The 20010-nt window shown below is 51.2% G+C and overlaps 1 protein-coding gene across 10 annotated transcripts in view; it reads left to right on the top strand.

Moving 5' to 3' along the window:
* CAMK2G (calcium/calmodulin dependent protein kinase II gamma) overlaps window positions 1-18109 on the top strand; it is a 54404-nt gene extending 36295 nt beyond the window's left edge. For 2 of the 10 annotated variants that reach the window (XM_063102021.1, XM_063102023.1), the window contains 8 exons: window positions 4934-4966; window positions 7099-7167; window positions 8349-8393; window positions 9905-9953; window positions 13195-13270; window positions 13613-13707; window positions 15184-15428; window positions 16105-18109. In XM_063102021.1, the coding sequence (XP_062958091.1) occupies window positions 4934-4966; window positions 7099-7167; window positions 8349-8393; window positions 9905-9953; window positions 13195-13270; window positions 13613-13707; window positions 15184-15416 (600 nt within the window). In that variant the 3' untranslated portion in view covers window positions 15417-15428; window positions 16105-18109. Of the gene's footprint in view, window positions 1-4933; window positions 4967-7098; window positions 7168-8348; window positions 8394-9904; window positions 9954-11126; window positions 11241-13194; window positions 13271-13612; window positions 13708-15183; window positions 15429-16104 lie in introns of all 10 variants that reach the window. The other 8 variants (XM_063102025.1, XM_063102028.1, XM_063102022.1 and 5 more) reach the window with 5 other exon arrangements.
* Window positions 18110-20010: the final 1901 nt, after the last annotated feature.

Raw genomic sequence — 20010 nt, forward strand, 5'->3', positions numbered from 1 at the left:
AATATGAGCTCTGACGAGAGGCCTGTCCCAGGACGCTCACACTGGATATGGCGGGTTGAAAAGGATTCATCAGAGATAACATTGAGGTTTCTAGACCTCTTGCCTTGAGACCATGTTGAGACTGAGGAGAAGGTAGGGGAGTGTCTGGGTGGAGATGTCTTGAAAGGCCCTGGGAAATACCTGGTATAGCCCAGGGAAGAGGCTGGCAGGGGACGTGTAGATTTGGGGCTCACCTGATTGAGTTACCTGCATGCACTCTCTCAGCCAATGCTTTTTAGATGCCTGTTGTGCCCCAGGATCTGGGAAGGCAGCGACATAATCTGCCCTTTAAGGTGTTCACAGTGGGAGAGAGACAAGTATCCAAACCAGAACTGGAAACCCTCCTGAAGGACATGGCCCAGGAACTGCGTTTCAAGGACTAGCTGGATTTCACCAGGATGAGGAGGGGAGAGGAGGGGGAAGGATAGTCCATGCAGAGGGGATGGCACATGTGAAGATACACACGTGTGAAACAGTGTGATGGTTCTGGGAACGTCAGTAGCTGTGTGTGGCTGAAGGGAAAAGCAATTACACACAACAGGACCTGCAATAAAACAGTGACTGCTGAGGTGGAGAGAGAACAGGATGAAGGAGCTGTCGAGGAACAGGTTTTTAGCAGAACTTTCTAGATACTGGACCCAAAGACGAATGTTAGGTACAGCCATGTAAGATTTAGCCGAAGGAGCTAGTTAAAATGTACAGATTCCAGGGTCCAGTATGGAATTCAGATTCTGGAGGCCTTGGGTGGGGAGCAGAATCTGTGGATTTTAATAGTACTTTTCTTCCTCCATATGAATTCAAAGCACATAAAGTTTTCGGAGTCTGGTAAAAGTAAATTTGGGGGCTTATCTGTTAACAAGGGGCTGGAAGAAGAGGAGTCAGCAAAGGAAATGGAGAGAGAACAAAGGGGTGAGGGCAGAACAGAGGTGTGCAGTGATGTCCCATCTTGCAGGGACTCTGGGCATGAGGGCTGGGCAGACAGGATTGTTAGATAAATTGCTTTCAATAAGAATGTGGGGAACCTGCCCTGTTATGTGTGTCTGACCCTGATGTGCTCAGTAAATGAGTTTTATGATATGTTCTTTTGAGAAAAGAGTTTCAGTATCATGGTGGGACCAGAGGCCATCTGCAGGTGTTTAAGAAGGGAATGACAACCAAGCTTAAAAGGCCAATAACACATGGGCTGGGAAAATACTCACAGCGGGTGTGATGGGAGGAGCTAATATTATTTTTATTCAAAGCCCTTTTTTAATGAATAAGAATCCCTCATAAAACCCAGTAGATAAATGATGAAAGAAGATGAGCTGACAATCTATAAATGAGGAAGTAGAATTGGATAACAAATGTGGAAAAATTTATACCCTTACTAGTATCAGAGAAATGCAAATTGAAAAAGGTCCCAATTATCTGACTTTTAAGTTAGTGATTATAGTGAAAACCAGAGTGGTCCTTTCTAAAACAGCCTGTGTGTCAGAAGCCATAAAAATGTTACTACTGCCTTTTTTACCCTGTAATTCTCCTTCTGGGATTTTTTTCCTAAAGAAATAATTCAAAATAGGGAAAAGCTCAAAGCAGAAAGATGTTTAACATGACATTATTTATAACTGAAAAGATTGGAGACAATCTCAAAAGCCAATAAGGAAATAACTAAATAATTATAGGAAATGTATTTAATAGACCATGACATAGTTGTTCATTTCCATGACTATATAGTGACAGAAATGTTTTATATTAAGTGAAAAAAGTGGGATATAAAGGAGCACATACACTATGCTCTCAATTTTATGTTGCAAAAAGAATGTGTTTGTAGATACTTATGCAGTTTATAATATGTGGGTAGAAAAGAAACTGCAAGAAAACCCACTAACGTGTTAATAGTTAACTTCACTGGGCGATGGGAATTTGGGAAACTTTTTTTTATACATTTTTCTGTATTTTCTACATTTTTCACCTAGACTGTGCATTACTGTTGTAATCAGAATAAAAATCAAAATCCTATTTATTTTTAAAGTAAGGCATAAACTTGTATATAGCTTATAATGTTATTTTTTAATTACATAAGAAATAAGATCAGAGGAGTGATAGTATGATGGGTGGTTTTTTTGTTGGTTTGTTTCCCTCTTTGTTTTCCTAATTGTTTGTGATGGGGCTGTAGCCCTTTTATAATTGGGAACGTGTACGTAACAGTTAATGGCGTGGTTGCATGAAAGGGCTGAGGAAAGAAGAGGACAGAGCACGTTGTGCAGAGTTCGACCTTTCTGGGCTCTCTTGAGAGTAAAGGTGATGCTCCGTGTGACGAGGAAAGCCTGTGCAGTTGCTTGGAAGGTCCTGAGCTTTCAACATCCTGGATTCTTCTTTTAGACCCCATTTTCCCTTCCCAACCCTCCTTTCCCAATTCCTACTGCTTGTAGGGAGGTTTCTTTCTCACGTTCAGAAGCTTTCTGCAAGATGGTCGAAATACTAGCATTGGTCTGAGCAGCTGGTCTATCTTCTGCTTTTGAATTTGGAGACTTCAGGTTCTGTTTAGATTCCTTTGAAGGTGGATGCCAGTGACCCAGGGTCTGTGGAAGAGCAAGCGCCACTTGTGAGGACAGGACTGAAGGGGCCACAAACTCTCAGATCCCAAGAGGACCCTAGTCTAGGACAGCTTGTGCATTCTTCTAGTCCCAGGCCAGAATGGCCGTCCAATCTTTAAGAAAAAGAAAGCAAGCAAGGAAAACAAAAAAAGGTTATAGCTCTTTCCTTAAGTACTATTTGAATATTTGTTTGTTTAAGTACGGAATGGAGGCTTAAACCCTTTTCCAGTTTAAATTTATGAATAAATATATAATTTGTAAATAAAAGCGAGATGTGGTTCTTTAAAAATGAGCTGGCGTTTAAACCATGCAACAGTGTGCTGGTCGAGAACGAGAACGAGCCGAGCCCTGCCGTACGTGGCTGAGGGCAAGGGCCCGAGGGGAGGGAAAGAGCAGTTGAAAGGTGTTCACTAACCTGAGAAACAATCTTTGAGTGGAAAAGGGGATCTCGGGTTCTCGTGCAGGAGAGCTTAGGAAAAAGGGAGCCAGCCAGGAGAGAGCTGGGGGCTTTTTCCCCATTAGGTTGAAGCAGACAGCTGAAAGTCTTCTGTTTTAAGGTAAGGTTCTGTTAAAAGCCACTGGCAGTGGCCTTAGGGACAACAAGCCCCTGAAAATCACCAGAACCAAGACTGGGCCCAGTGAGTGAGTCCAGGTGGAGTTCTCATTGCTGGGATTCAGCACAAGTTAGGAACCTGTGCTCTGTTCTAGCCAGGGAGAAAACCAGAGGCAGCAAACCCAGCTCAACTCAGAAAACACCTTTTGATCGTATGCTGACTGGAAGGCATTTTGCTGGGTACCGTGGAGATGACAAGGATAGGTGAGATATGGACTTTCCCTCAAAGCATTAACACTCTTAACTGAGTAAAGGGTAAGAAGATATATATGAAATCCATATGAATGTAAGGCAATTCCCTCTTTCTGAGGGAAAATTTTGGAAGTAAAATCTCATCTTATATTTGAGTATATTTGAAAGATTAATGCAAGTGCCCGTGTTATATTTAGGTACTTATTTTCTTTAGCTCTGAATCTAAATTGTGGACCATTCTGTTAAGTATTTGTAGCCCCCTTCTTTTGATTATAATATATTCCAAAAAATGTCTTCTAAAGTAGAATGTCAGCCCCTTGAAGGCAGGAACAATTTGTCAGATGTGTTTACTGTGCCTAGAACAGCCTTCAGCAAGTGCTTTTTTTTTTTTTTTTAAGATGGCTGGTAAGGGGAACTTAACCCTTGTCCTGGTGTTGTCAACACCACACTCTCCCAAGTGAGTTAACTAGCCATCCCTATATGGGATCTGAACCCTTGACTTGGTGTTATCAGCACCACACTCTCCCAAGTGAGCCACGGGCTGGCCCAGCAAGTGTTTGTTGGATGTCGTTCCATGAACATGCGGAAGTCGAACAGCAGACGGATATATTCCAAGGGGACTGTGTCTCCCAGCGAGCTAATTATAAAATTCATAATTACCCTTGACCTTCTAGACACAATCTTCTACCATAGATTTTCGTTGTCCCTCACGGTCTTCTTTGATGCTCTTGTTTCACATCTGAGCATGAAGTCGGTGAGCATCTAGTTGAGGCTATGGAGTCACTGCTGTCAGCGTTCCCCGTGGCCAACATCTCTGCATCTTTATGATGACTGTACTTTTAATCACAGCGCTCCTGTGTTTTCATTTCCCACTAATTGCAACATGCAGTAAAACATTCAAGTCTTTTAAACAGGCATGGCCATACCGACAAAGAAGGGAGGCCAAAATTTTACTGCTGTATGATTTGCAAAAGCTCGATATCTTTATCTGAAAAGCAGTTTAGGGGTGCAGCAAAGTGTAGGTTCAGAAGTCACATGTTATGAAAACTAAGGACAGCTTATAGTAGCTGTTGCAATTTACCTGGTAGCTGCTCACTCAAATTTCAGACAGACCTAGTGATGAGAAGAAACAAATAGCCTTATAGGTAAGCTAGCCTGTGAACCCAGACCTGTAAATTTGCAGCAAAATGTTACTCACCCTCACAGGCTCGTGACTTAATCCCGGTAAGAAGCTTTCTATGAGCAAGGCTGGGATGTCTCAGAGTGTACTAAGTGAGTGTATGTGAACCACACAGCAGAGGAGTCTTCCTGTCCCGCGGTCTGGAGGGCCGTGCGTGCCCGTCAGTCTGCATGCTGCTCGAACCCTCTGCCACCGGACCCCGGGTCTCCACCTTCCGCTCTTTTCTCTCCCCGACGCAGAGCCCACTCTGGGGCACTAACCTGCAGCGTCTCTGTGCTTCTCTTCTTACCTGCTCTTTCCCCTTCTCTTTTCCTGTTGCTGTGGTGAGTCCAGAAAAGGAAGTCAAGTTCCAGCGTGCACCTAATGGTGAGCCTTGCCTGCCCACCCATCGCCCACTCCATGCTGCCTGCACCCGCCTGCCGGCCAAGCAAGCCCATTCTGCCATGTGCGTGTGCTTCACTCATCCTCACTGCATGTCTGTGCTGTGTGGGCAGGTGTGGCCTGTCCTGCCAGGCGGGGCCATTGCCCAAGGTCTCCCCATGGCCTAAAGAGTGGGCATTGGATGGTGTTGTATGGCACCCCCTGCTGTGGAGGCTGGACAGCTCCCAGCAGCCCAGGGCAGGAAGTGGAGCTGGCAAGGACTGGGGACCAGGTGGCAAGCACAGGAAGAGACCCTTACTCACTGTCACTCAGGAGGAGAGGCCCTGCTCACTGGGCATAAGCAGCTGCTTCCTGTAGACTGGCCGCTGGTAGCTAGCTGTGTGGTGGGCAGAGGAGCTGGTCAGAAGCTTCCTGGCTTTTCCCCTGTTCGAGTCCCCTTATCTGGTTGTGCCCAGTGTTTCATCCTGCCCACCCAGCCCCCAGGGGGAACTGCTAAAAGACTGCAGTGAAGGCATCATCTTTCATGTGGAACACGGGGTACCCAGGAGAACATAGCAGCCTGGGTCATTATGAAACCATCCATTAAAAGCAGAAATGGGGCCATTTAGGAAACATCCCAGCCCACTGTAGATAAGGCGGGCTTTATGGGCTCCCTGGAGTGCTTGCCCCCTGAGAGGGTCTTGATCTCAGCTGGGCTTTGCCGGCAGGGCACTCCTCCCTAGCAGCCCTGAACCAGAGGCCAGCGTCAGCAGTCCAGCCGGGAGCGCTCCGCCCCCTCCTGGAGGGAATGGAAGACAGCAGGGCTTGTATGAGGTCAGACCCACAGCCTGACCACTCCTGGGACCCCTCTCCTCTAGCCTGCAGATATCAGTGGAGGCTTGTAGCACTTGGTGGCTGGCTTGAAGCTCCATGCCTAGCCCTGGATTTGGGGATGTCTCAGCCACTGACGGCAAGCTGGGGGTAGATGGCCTCAGGTCTGATCCAAGAGGCCTCCAGGCAAGAAGTAGGACAGTCTGGATGCTTTCTGTGTGTCCCAGGAGAGAAGCTCGTTCTAGCTGTCAGCATGTCCTCCCTTGTGCCCTGCCCAGAGCTGACAACCACACATTTGTCTCTCTGCCTGCTGAAGAACTCACAGCATCGTGCCGCTCCTTGGTGGCCACCGACTTCACTGGGACTCCCAGTGAGACTGAGCACACTGGCTAGGGAGTCACAAGAGGCAGGGAGCATGGAAATGGCTCCCCACCCTAGAGACTGGCCTCCTTCCTTCCTCACCGTCTCCCTCCGGCCTCCCGCTTATGTGCTACTCAGCAGGGTTTGAAAGGCAAGACCGTCCTGGTGGTCATATTGCTGTTGGGAACGTGGGCCTGCTGGGCAGCTTACTCTTTCCTGTGGTCTGAATTCTGGGACTGCAGCCACAACTCCCACCAGGATTAACCCATCCCTCCATGGAGCTCTGTCCTCACTTCCAGCTGATCAAGTTCAAGATTTATCAGGCAGAAAGGTGATCAGTACAGCTCTGTCTCTGCTCCCTGGAGCCAGTGGATGCACTTTGTATCCAAAGTCGAATTCCACCCCTTTCCTCTCTGGACACGACCTCCTAGGTCAGGTAGTCTTTCTCTTCTTCCTCTTCTTTTCAGATCAGGCTTCAAGCTGGTATTGTAAGGGGAAGCAAATGCAACTGCCAGGTTGAGAGGGCAGTGGGAGACTGCCCACAGATAAGTAGCCGGAGTTTCTGGATTTTGTTCTGCTTTCCTGTAAACCACCCTCTTTTCCCCCTGTAAAGTGGGAAGAAGATCCTGAATTTCTTTGGATCAAGTGTGATTATGCAATGACAGGGCACCTGGCATGAGCAGAGATTTCTGGAGAGATGCTTTAAAACAAGTCTTTGGTCTGGTCCCACCTTGAGGATGTCTTCAGAGCTAGGTCACTGGGTCCCTCCAAATACTTCCTTCCTCTGATCATCTCGCTAACCATTGCTCCCATCTCCATAGTGTTACAGAGGCCACCTCAGGCCTAGCTCCTCTGGGCCAGGCCAGGGGGCAAGGGAGGTCTGGGAGTCAAACCTGAGTGGCTTTAGTGACTCTGGAGGAACTAAACCATCTGTTTTCTTGTCTCAGCCACAGAGCAACAACAAAAACAGTCTCGTAAGCCCAGCCCAAGAGCCCGCGCCCTTGCAGACGGCCATGGTACCTCCTGACTACAGCTTTTCCACCTCTGCCCCTGGCTGCCTCCTGCTCCTTCCCTCTCCCTCTTCTTGTCCTCCCTCCCAGGCCTCCTCAGCCTTTGTCCTTTCTTGATCCTAGTAGCGCAGGCTGCTCTGTGTGCTGCCCTGTAGACCCCATCCCCTTCATTGTCCCGCTTGGCCGCACTCTGTCCTGCATGGCAGAACTGCTGCTCCTGCCCCTTTTGCTGCTGGGAGTAGGAGTGATTAGGGCTCTGAGCTAAACCTCTCAGCCCCAGGCTGGCACCCCCAGTGGGTCTGCTTTGGGGGCCGGGAAGGTGAGTTGCTATGAAAGGAGAGAGGATAGGCATGTTCTTGGGACCTGTACATCAGTTCTTGGAGGCCTCCTTGTAAAACCTGCCTCGGCCTCTCTTTTGCAAAGCCAGGAACAGGAAGGAGGGCTGGGGCTCCCCACCTCTCGGTGGTGTTGAGGTCTCTGGGTTCCTGGAGGGCCCCGTGCTGTCTCAGTTCTCTTTGAGCTCTTCCAAGGGGCACTGTGTGCTCTCAGATTCCTCTGCTAGTCGTGGCTAACTAGAGAGTTAGCAGAGGGATCGTGCCTGCTACTCCCTCTACTTCCTGCGGACCCTCACGCCCCCTGACATGCTGCTGTGGGGCCAGGAACTCTGGAGAAAGCAGAAAGTGGGCGCAGTGGTCAGCTCCCTGGGCTCAGCTTGCTGAGGGGGCATCCTGGGTCTTTATGGGAGGCCTCATCATTCTGCTTTCCCTGTGTCCCTGCCTCCTGCACACCCCTTGATGAACACTGTTGGCAGGGCCCGGCCTGTGCCCCCAATCCCACAGCTCCTCCAGTATACCTGCCCCCCATGGGATCCCCATGTGGAAAAAACTCTCAGAACCAGCAGAATTCAGGGACTGAGGCCCCTGTCCTCTCACTTCCCAGGCCTCTGCTTCCTTTAAGTGCCGGGTCCCTCCTTCTTACCAGCCAGTGCTGTCACCTAAATCCAGGGCTTCCAGCTTCCTGGGACCCCAGCTGAGCCAGGATATTTTATCTTGAGGAGATGGCTAGTGGGCAAGCCTCAGTGGTCATCATAGGGTCTATGGGGGTACCGGGGTAGGAATGGGGTGCCTCAGGGAAGAGCTATAGGTCTGTCCCCAAGTCAGGAGGATAATTTTCATCTTCTCTCACAGGAGCCACAAACCACCGTGGTGCACAATGCTACAGATGGGATCAAGGTGAGTGGCTCCTGAGCTTGTGTTCTGCTTTCCAGGTCAGCAGGAGACAGGTGGACTGGGTCACAGGGGCCTAAGGTTCCTACACCCTGAGACCGAGATGTTTGTAGAGACTAGGCTGGAGGAAGCGTGTGCCCTTAGTTGCTCCATTCCAAGGAAGGGCATTATACCTTAGTGATTCTGAGCTCAGCCTCAAGCTCTGCAGTCAGACAGAGTTTGAATCCTGGCTCTGTGCTGCTGAGCAAGTCACTTAACCGCTCTGCACCTTGGTTTTCTTATCTGTAAATTGGGGATGATAATAATAGAATCTTCCTCCATAATTTAAATGAGAGTAAACGTTAGCCAAAAATACAGAGGCAAGAGTATAATCAGACCCTAGAGCATTCTCCATTGCCACCTCTGCCTTGTGCCCTCCATGTTTTCATCAACATTAGTAAATATCTCCTGAGCCCAAACACCACCTATGGCTCTTGTTTACAGAGGGGACAAGACAAATTCCCTGTCCACAGGGGCAGGCAGATATCAAGACAATAATCAAATAAATGAGGTAAAATCCTATAGCGATAAGTGCTCAGAAGAAATGAAACAGAGAGAGTGTGAACAGGGCCTTTAATTCAGTGGTCAGGGAAGGGCCTCTCTCAGGAAGTGGTATTTGAGCTGAAAACTAAACAGGGGCTGATGGGGGCAGCCAGGCAGACTCAGGGGCAGCGTGCCCTTGGCACTGGGAACTGCCAGTGCAGAGGCTCAGCTTGTAGAAGGACTAGAAGAAAACAGATAGAGCTGGGAGAATGGGAGCCAGGGGAGCGGGGTGGGGGGCGGGGTGTGTTTGTGATGGGGTTGGAGGCCCTGGGAGTTTGCAGTGTATTCCAGCAGCAAGGGAAATCTGTGGGCAGTTCTTAGCAGGGGCATAATAGACTCTAATTTACACTTTTTTTTTCTTTTGGCGTCTGGCCAGTATGGGGATCTGAACCCCTGACCTTGGTGTTATCAGCACCACACTCTACACAGTGTGCTAACCGGCCAGCCCTAACTTACACTTTAAAAGATCACTTTGAGCAAGAAATCTAAGGAGGAGGCGAGTGTGGAAGTAGAGAGACCAGGAAGCTGTGGTAGTAGCTCAGGTGTGACATGTTCGTAGCTGGGACTCAGGTTGTACTGTGCCTTTGAAGACAAGAGGTAAGACGCAGGATTTATTTTGGAGGTAGGACCAACGCATATTATTTTAGGTTGGGTGATGGGTATAAAAGGGAAGAAGAGTAGGCGAAACAAGGATGACTCCTGGCTTTGGCTGAGTAACTGGGTAGATGGTGCCATTTACTGAGCTGGGGAAGACGAGGGGCGGGGATTTGGGAATCTAGAGTTTTGTAAGAGTCAGACAGCAATGGTGGAAGTAGAACCTTTTGTGATTCCCCCTTGCACCTCTCATAGGAGCGCATACTCTGCTTTTCTGCTGCTTGCCACCTCCATTTTCAAAGGGTCTGAGCGTATAGAAACATGTTCTTTTTGGCCTGCAGGGCTCCACAGAGAGCTGCAACACCACCACAGAAGATGAGGACCTCAAAGGTAGGTGCCGGCCTTTGGAGGGGAAGGGACCCCAGCAGTGACCCAGGTACCTTGTCTCCTGTGGGGTACCTGCCTTGTCTGACCCCAGAACTGGGATTGGTGGCTCCTTATACCCCAGGAATGGACTTGGCATAAAAGCTATTTTCCATGGGCCAAGATAGGTGGCCCCTGACTGGTGTTGCTGGGCTGGGCAAGAAGCTTCTCTTTTTTGATCCCAAGTCTAGAGCTGTTTGTGTTGCTCATTCTGATGTGACCTCCCAGAACAGGTCCTGCAGAAGTAGTGCACAAGTATCATGAGTCGTAAACAGAGTGACCGATCATCCCAGTGTATCCAGGACTGAGGCAGTTCCTAGGACATGGAACTTTCGGTTTTAAAACTGGGACAGTCCTGGGGCACACTGGGATGAGTTGGTTACTCTAGTCCCAAGATCTTGTCACGAATGATGGAGTCAGAACAGGTCTGACATCAGTGAAGCCACACTTGGCAGTGTCCTGGTAGGTCTGTGAGGACCACCAGCCTAAGCTCGGGGCTGGCCAGAGTGCCAGGGTGTGGGAGGGCATGGCCAGGCCATGGGGAATCTCTGTCCTGCTCTTTGGTTTGGCCTCCTGGAATTGCTCCTTTTGCCTTCACTAAGTGACCTTAGGCCAGGCTATCAGAAAAGATGGAGGAATGTTGCAGGATGGGGCTGAGAGAACATGCCCAGGGGCAATAAGGAGGCACCAAACCTTTGGGAACCAAAAAAATAAAATAAAAAGTGTAATCATATAAGGAGTAAAGGACAGTACCTTCAAGCTGCTGAGAGTTGGTCAGATCAGTTTGATTCTGGCCATGCTGGCAGAGTAGGAGGCACCTTCACTGCTGGGCTCTTGACCTTGGAGCCTTGCCCTCTAGAGCATCTTCCCTGGGAGCAGGGGTCCTTGTTCAGGCTGTTTTAAGGCTCCTCTGGAAGCCACAAGCCCATGTCTGCACCTTCCTGGTGCTCTCAGCTGGGAGGCCTCTCTGGCAGAAGTGGCAATGTGGGATGTGGTCCAGTGTCCACAGCAGCCCGAGGCGTCACCGTGCCCGGCTCTGCAGTGCCACGGGCTCGGGTCCTGACCGGCTTGCTCGCTCACCTGCCTTGTTCTGTTTGTTTTGGCTGCTCTGCCTTGCCCTGCCCTGCCCTGGCTGGCTAGCTGCCCCGCTCCGCACTGGGAATGGCAGCTCGGTGCCTGAAGGACGGAGCTCCCGGGACAGAACAGCCCCCTCTGCAGGCATGCAGCCCCAGCCTTCTCTCTGCTCCTCAGCCAGTAAGTGTGAGGGAGGCACATTCTGGCTTCCGTCTCCCTGGCTCATCCTGAAGCCCCTCAGGGATCCCTACCAGAGCTGTCAGCCCAGCCCAGCTGCCTGTCTTAGTAAGCTTTGGGAGCACAGCCTCTGCTGGGGTGGGCAGCAGACTGGAGGCGCTGTCAATACCAGGCAGGGGCCTCTGAGTCCGGGCCCAGAGAAATACCAGAACAGTGGGTGGAAGAACTGCCGTGGAGGGAGGAGAAGGCTACCGGGATGTTCAGTGGGCCTCTCCTCAGCCCCGAGCCAGGAGGAAGGGCGGAGTCAGAAGGCAGGTCCGTGGGGGTGGGCATGGATGATGGTGGAATTGCGACAGCTGAGGAACTGTGTTGGGCATGCAGCATTTCCTGAGGCTCAGTGTAACGGCATGTTACGAGCATGGGGTTTGAGGTGAGACAGACCCGAGTTTAAATCCCAGCTACTCCATCTTCTCAAATGTGTGAAATAGCTTCACCTCGCAGACCTTCACTTTCCTTATCTGTAAAGTGGGAACAAAACGGCACCTACCTCATCGCGTGGTTATGAAAAATAAATGAGACACAAGAAGGTCTTTATGCAATGCCTTGCTGGGTTCGTGGTAGCTCATATTTATATTTTTAGTTACGTCTGTGTTAGAGGATGCCTTTGTCTGCTTCTTTTCCTCCCACCTTCTATCCTTTTAGTTTCCAAACACAATCCTCTTCACCCGTAGGGCCCCAGTCAGGTCTTCTAGATGGGTTTGGGGGTGGGAGAGAGTGTGTGTTGTGGGCACATCCCTGCTTGCTGCTTTAGAAAGTGGGTAGAGCTCGTTGATCCCCTGACCTGCTCACCTGGGGCTGCCTGCCTGGTGGTGCTGATGGCCATGGGGCCCCCTCCTGCTGCACCTTTGGCTGTGCTGCCCCCCCACACAGCTGTGCGCCTTGGCTGTGCCTTGGTGCTGCCGTTCTGATGCTTGCATCCACCTTGCAGCCTCTCGCTCCTGTGAGGAAAGGCTTATGGCCTGGGCCAGCCTGGGGATCCAATCAGGGTTAGCCTGAGCTCTGTCCAAGCCCTCCCTTACCCTGGTGGCGCCCCCTGCTAATCGTGGCGATCCCTGTAAGTGAGCTGCCCATGAGAGCAGGACATCACCTGCTGTCCTCGGCTCAGGATGGGTGGGAAGGGGGGCTCTGTCAAGACGCTGACTGCCTGTCTTGGTTTTCTGGAGAGACACGTCCTGTCATGGGAGCTAGCATGAGATGTATAGCTTTTCTAAGGCTTGTCTAGGGTAAACGGAGCCATCTCTCTGGTGAGAGGCTGTCAAGAGATTTTGCAGTTCCAAGATCTTTTATCCCAGAAAAACCCTGTGGAGTTGATGAGCAGGGTGAAGACAATTAAGCATCCATCCTAGGGCTCTGTTCATCCTTCTGGAGCCTTCTTACCTAGCTAGATTCTGCCCTCAGGCTGGCTGTTGCCCAAGGCTAGGTCTGGACCACTGAATAAGGGCTGAGTGGGGTTAGGAATGAGGCCTGACTGAGCCTCTTCTAGTGAGAGAAGTGAGGTGTGGGAACAGCCATATTGGGAGATGCTTCCAGAAAGCCTGCACCTTCTGGAGACGGGACACACAGACTTCGGGTAGAGCATCTATGTTTTGCCAGGCTCCTCAGCTGTTAAAGACATGAGTGTTTTATGTGACCTGGTTGTTGATGGAGAGGAAGGCAAAGGCCAGAGAACTGTAACTAATGGGTGGACTTCAGGAGGAGGGGGTCATTGGCTCTGCAGACACCAGAGAGAGGGATGGAGAGAAAGGTGGGCTCACTCTTCCTACAAAGGGCCTTAAAGACAGAGAAGAGGGATGTCTTTGTCAAAGAGATCACAGGAACTCCCTGAAGGACTGGGGAGGGCTGTCTGTCACTTGGGAGGTTTCCCAGCAGGTAAATTGGTGGATTTTTCCCCCCACAGTGCGAAAACAGGAGATCATTAAGATCACAGAACAGCTGATTGAAGCCATCAACAATGGGGACTTTGAGGCCTACACGTGAGTAGAGACCCATTTTCCGGAGACCTAAGTCATCTTCCAAGGCCTTCCTAGCTTCCAAAAAGCAGCTAGGACTCTGGGAAAAAAGAAGGCTGGGCCTTGGGCACAGTGTCTGAGTTAAACTCCAGGCCCCTAGGCTAGGAGCCCTTCCAGGTGGGTTCCCTGTGATTGAGCTCGCCCATGGTGCCCTGGTGAGCTGAAAGGGCAGCCAAGTGGCTCAGCAGGGAGGTCCTGAAGATCTTAGCTGTCTTGTCAGGCATGGCCCACAGTTAACCTACTGCTACTGGACAGACACCACTGATGAGGAAGAAAGCAGACTGCTTTTTTTTTTCTTCTCTGCAGGAAGATTTGTGATCCGGGCCTTACTTCCTTTGAGCCTGAGGCCCTTGGTAACCTCGTGGAGGGGATGGATTTCCATAAGTTTTACTTTGAGAATCGTGAGTGGGTTCGTGCTGCTGCTATACTCCTGCTTGCCCCTTCACCCTCTTTGCCTTTGTCCCCTGCTCGCCTTCTCCTCACCCCAGTTGCCCTTTTCCCTTATTTGCCCTTCCTGCTGCTCCCCTGCTCTGTGTGCTTGCCTCCTTGTGCCCTGCTGGTCTTAAACTGGCATCTTCGAAGGCCCTGCTCCAGAGTCCCAAGTGTCCACTCATCCTGCAGCTGCCTCATGGCAGTGCCGGTCACCACAATCAGGGTCACTGTATTTCTTTAAGCCTCACCTCTTTCCAAAACAGATTGGAAACCCTTTGAGATTAAGTTGAGATTATCTCAGCAAGTAATAATGAAGCTCTGTGTCTGCAGGTTTCACAATTAGAGGAAATTAAAACCAGGATAAGAATGTGCAAGCAAGTAACAGGGCACTGCTGGTGATTTGTGAGATCAGAAGTTGTGTCTAGGGTCCTCCTGAATATCAAGGGAGGCAGTTGTCTTGGATGGGGGGGCATGCATTCTGGTCAGTTTGTGGAAGTCCCAGGGGACAAGCAGCTGAATCATCACCCCCACCCATCTTTCTCTCCACTCTCTGAGACTCTCCCCTCATTTTTTTCTCTTTCCCACTTTATCTTGGGCCTTCCCTATCCTGCCCTGAGTTTTATTTTGTCACTGTTTTCTCTACTGACTCCCATACTCTTGACAGCTCAACTGCATATGTAAACCCTCACCTAGGTAATCTATTAGCCAGAAGCAATTCCAGAATTGATACTAATTCTAGGGAAGGTCTCATACACCTCCTGTCTTACATTTGAAATGAACTAATATGTGAATCTCAATAAAAGCAAGACAGTTTGCACAGCATATACTGATAATGGCAATCCAACTTCTTTTGCCTTTCTCCCAGAGCACCCTGGAAGCCCTGGGAATATCCTGAGCTTGGTGCTTTGGTGATTGTTTTAACTTTGGTGCCTTTTGTTTGTTTAATTACAAATCAATTTAGAATGTTTCAAGTTCGTGAGTTTGCTCTGCAGGCTTATTTAGGGACAAGCCAGCCCTTATGAAATCTAAACATCAGCCTAACAGAGTAGAAAGATTGTAGGCTTTACAGTTAGAGACACGTGGTCCTGGGTTCAAGTGTATGATTTGGGCAAATTCTTAATGTCCTTAAGCCTATTTTCTTATCTTATAATGAAGAAAATAATATCAATCAAGACATACTCGCACAGCTCATGCATGTAAACCCCCGGCACAAGCCTGATTAAAAGAGCAGCTGCTATTATCATTGATACCTACCTTTCTCTTCCTTTTGGATAACTAAGACTAATGTAATGGGGTATCCTGGCCCCTGGAGGGTATATGGAGGGAAGTGGAGACTTTGGGAATGGTTGCTGGAGAGAGGGTGAGACTTGGAAGTGCAGGCTGGGAGGAAAATGCAGGTGCCCAGGCCTGATGCCCTCCTACCTACCCCGCCCTGCCCCCTGCAGTCCTGTCCAAGAACAGCAAGCCCATCCATACCACCATCCTAAACCCACATGTCCATGTGATTGGGGAGGACGCAGCTTGCATCGCCTACATCCGCCTCACCCAGTACATCGATGGGCAGGGTCGGCCTCGCACCAGCCAGTCAGAAGAGACCCGAGTCTGGCACCGCCGGGATGGCAAGTGGCTCAATGTCCACTATCACTGCTCAGGGGCCCCTGCTGCACCACTGCAGTGAGCTCAGCCACAGGTGCACCTGGTGGGGGGTAGGGGGGCTGGGAGGGGCTGGGACAGGCAAGGTCCAAGGAGGTAGAGAAGGCTGGGAGGTGGCACTGGGGGAGGAGGTATGGGCCATCCCAGAGGAGTGGCAAAATCTGGGCTGTATGGTTGTAATAAGTTATGCTCTGGAATCATATTCACTTGTGTCTGGTTTCATGGCTTCCAAATTGGGTGACCTCAGACAGGTTTCTTCCCCTCCTTAAGCCTCAGCTTCCTTAGCTATCAAAAAAAAGGGAAAGATTAGGGCCCGGCCTGTGGCTCACTTGGGAGAGTGTGGTGCTGATAACACCAAGGCCACGGGTTCGGATCCCTTTATAGGGATGGCCGCTTAGCTCACTTGGGAGAGCGTGGTGCTGACAACACTAAGTCAAGGGTTAAGATCCCCTTACCGGTCATCTTTTAAAAAAAAAAGAGGGAAAGAGTGGTGGCGATTTCATTGAATTGTAGTAAGGATTGAATAAGATAAGTAAAGCACTTAGTAAGTACTCAGCAAACGTGAGGCAATATTATATTTGAGATTAGCTTTCTCCCCATCCCCCACCTTCTCAGGCAGACTTGGCAACGTGTGTAGTGTGCTTAAGTCCCTGAAACTTATCCATGTGCTCATTGTCCTCTGTTCTGTTACCACGTTCTGTCCTGTCTGACAGGGGCACTAGGATATTCCAGCCGGAGGTCGAACCTTTGCAGCCAGTGGCTCTGGAGGGCCTGAGTGACAGCGGCAGTCCTGTTCGTTGAGGTTTAAAACAATTAAATTACAAAGCGGCAGCAGCCAATGCACGCCCCTGCATGCAGCCCTCCCGCCCACCCTTCGTGTCTGTCTCTGCTGTACCGAGGTGTTTTTTACATTTAAGAAAAAAAAAAGAAAAAGGTTGTCTAAAAAAAAAAAAAGGAATCCGTACCATGATGCGTTTTAAAACCACCGATAGCCCTTGGGCTGGCAAGAAGGCAGGAGTTTGTGTGACGCCCATCCTGGCATGAGCAGTGGGCTTATCCACCAGCCCCGAAGAGGTGAGGTCAGCCTCTGGCCCCCATTGACTCAGGGGGACCAGACAAGAACTCTGACAGAGCTTTGGGGGCCATGACGTGTTGTAGCCCCTAAGGTGGCCTGCTTACCCCAGGTCTAGAATGGACTTCTTCAGAACTTGCATAGGCGCCTAGAACGAGGCTGATGAAAACACCATGGCCATCAGACCTACTTGGGAGAGAACACAGAGCTCCCAGCCTGCTGCAGAGGCAGCTGAGAAGCAGTGGCCTCAGGACTGAGGGCCTGGACGTTGCTGTACTGTTTCATTTAGTGTAGAAGGGAAGAGAATTGGTGCTGCAGAAGTGTGACCGCTACAAAGCCAATGAAACCTCGTGCTAGTCTGACATGCACTCACTTATTCATCCATTTCTATAGGATGCACAATGCACGTGGGCCCTGATGTTGAGGCCTGATCCCTGCAGCTGGGAAGGGGAAGGGGTTGCTGCTTTGCTTCGTGTTTGTTTTCTTATTAGCAAGGAGAGAGCCCAGGCCCTGGTCAGGGCTCCCCTTGCCACCTTTGGCAGTTCTGTTTCTGTGCTGATCTGGACCATCTTTGTCTTGCCTTTACATGGGGTGGTTCCCATGCTGACCCTCATCTGGGCCTGGGCCCACTGCCAAGTGCCCTTGTGGGATGGGAGGAGTGAGGCAGCGGGATAAGGGGTGGTTGTTTCTATGCATTCAGGCTGCCCTCTGGGCTGCCTCCATTTTACTCTTCCCCTGCTGCACGTCCATCTCTTTTCCTGTCCTTGAGATTGACCTGACCACTCTGGCAAGAAGAAGAGGTGTCCTCTTTAAAGAGGCCTCTTTACTGACCAGCCGAAGTATAGACTTACTGCTGGACAATCTGCATGGGCATCACCCCTGCCCCCCACCTGCATGTACCCAAAAGAGGTATCCAGAGCCAAGGCTCCTACATTCATTGCCTCTCTCTGTGCTCAAGGAGTTCCATTCCAGGAGGGAAAGATCTATACCAAGCAGATAGCAGAGAAGATAATGGAGAAGCAATTGGTCACAGCCTTGGTTCCCGCAAAACAACTGTGCAGATTTATCTGCATAAATATCTGCACTTTGGGGAGAAAGGTGGGTAGACTCCAGCTCCCTGGACTACCTGCAAGAGGCACAGGAGCTGGGAGAAGAGGCAAAGCTACAGGTTTACTTTGGAGCCAGCTGAGAAGAAAGCAAGCTCATAGGTGCTGGTGCTTGGATTTAGCCAGGCTCCTCTGAGCACCTAATGCATGCCCCAGACCCTGGGCCCTAGCCCTTTCCTGCCCTGCAGTGCCAGCACGCAAATACCTTCACCACAGAGTTTGGTTTTGCTGGCTTGAAGACAAATGGTCTTAGAGTTCATTGAGACCCATAGCTTCATATGGCTGCTCCAGCCCCACTTCTTAGCATTCTTACTCCTCTTCTGGGGCTAATGTCAGCATCTATAGACAATAGACTATTAAAAAAAAAAAAAAATCACCTTTTAAACAGGAAATGGAAGGCATTTGATGCAGAATTTTTGCATGACGACATAGAAATAATTTAAAAATAGTGTTTGTTCTGAATGTTGGTAGACCCTTCATAGCTTTGTTACAATGAAACCTTGAACTGAAGATATTTAATAAAATAACCTTTAAACAGTCCATCGTGTTACGCTGTTGGAGGCTATGGCCAGAGGCTTAGTTCTAGCAGTCTACCTTACGAGGCTTCAGATGGAGAGAGGTGCCTTCTCCCACTCCCTTTGGGCTCTTTATGGAATTCAACTTCCTCATAAACTCATCACCCTCCAACCAGCCCACCGGGCTGCGGAGGCGGGTTTGGGGTGGGAAGGGAGGACGTGGGCCCTTAAGTGGTGGCCTAAGGTCTGGCCCCGCCCTGGCCCCGCCCGCGTCAGGGGCCGCCCCGCCCCCCTCAGTGGGCCGGCCCGGCTCCCCCTCCGCAGGGTGGAGTGGACGGGCCCGCACCCTGGGCCCGCCCTGCCCTGGGAGCCGCGGCGCCCGACGCTCGCAAGACTGTGCCACCGCGCGGGGAGGAGGGGGTGTGCTTCGGCGGGCGGGACGCGGAGGCCGCCGTCTCGGAGGCCGTGATTCGGCCGGTCGCTGCGGAGAACCTTTTGGTTTCCCGCACCTCGGGCGCGGGGCTGCCGGGCCCGTAGCCGGCCGGGACCCGAGCGGGTGCCACGAGCGGCAGCGCGCCGCTTCCCCCCGGTGGGAGCGGTGGTTGGGCCCGGCTGCGGCAGAGCGTTCGCTGGGAGATGGCGGAGCCGCCGCGACGCGGCCCGAGGCCCCGAGAGCAGGGAGGCCGGGCAGCCCCGGGACGCGGCGGAGCCCGGGGACAGCGGGGACGCCGCCCAGTCCGCCGGGTGAGCCGCCCTTGGGGAGAAACCCCCCACGCAGACTGTGGCCGCCACCCGCGGTCGTCCCCAGTTCCTCCCCTCACAGACTTCCCTTGAGTGTTGCCACTCTGACCACCCGCAGGGTCGGCTCGGGCGGCCCAGCGCGCCCCTCTCCCTGTGTCCCCTCCGTTAGCCTCCCTCGTAGTCGCTTCATTCTCCTCAATTCGCCCCCTCAGTGCGGGGCTCCCTTCTCCCCTCGGTGCTGCCCCCCTCCCCCAGTGCCTGCCTCGATGTCACCCCAGAACGGCATCATCGCGCCCCTTGCCGCTTCCCCTTTAACGCCCCACATCTGGCGCGCTCCGCATACCCACCTGTGACCCCGAAGTCCCCCTCAACAGGACTTCTCCGCCAGGGAGCCCGGTGCCCGCACGGTCGCCCCCCACGCACAGCACGTGCACCCGCAGCCCTCCCCAGCCCGTCAGTGCCGCTCTCTCGCAGGCCGGCCCGGGCGACCCCTTTGGTGTCTCCCTCCACAGAAACCTCCCGCTGCTGCCCACACTTACACCCTCCCCGTCCTTGTTCCTGCTTCAGCATCGGTCATCCCACCTCGCCCCCTACCCCAGTAGCCCTCGGCACCCCTTCCCTAAACATTGCTGCTTCTTCTAGGCATGAAGCTAAAATGCAGTGGTTAAGAGCACGGGCTCTGGAGCTTGACAGGCCTGACGTTGCATCCCAGGTCCTCCGCTGACTGAGCCTTGCGATCCTGGGCAAGTTACAAAGCTTCTCTGGGCCTCACATTATTCATGTAAACGGGGATAGTAATAGTATCTACCTCTTACCTACTTCCTAGGGCTGGTGTAAGGACTAAATATGTGTAAAGCTCTTAGAAGAATGTCTGGCAAGTAGTAAGCTCTCCATAAATGTTAACTGTTGTTAACGTTATGGTGAAACACCACACACTCATATCTACCTCACTTCTCACCACTGTGTCTTCCCTAGCTGCCTCTAATTCTTAGAATTCAACCTTTCCTGTCACCATTTTGATCCTCTCTCCCAGCTCTCTTCATGTCAGTTAGTTTTACCCAAGCCAAGGCTGAACTCTTCTTAACTCATCTCTCTCAATTCTGAGGGACCCTGTGTCTGTCTAATCACCCCTGACGTGTGTGTATAGGGATGGGTGGGAGAGAAGGATTGCCAGCCACTGGCCTT

The sequence above is a fragment of the Cynocephalus volans genome, chromosome 7 (genome assembly GCF_027409185.1).
Source record: "Cynocephalus volans isolate mCynVol1 chromosome 7, mCynVol1.pri, whole genome shotgun sequence".
Taxonomy (NCBI): Eukaryota; Metazoa; Chordata; class Mammalia; order Dermoptera; family Cynocephalidae; genus Cynocephalus; species Cynocephalus volans.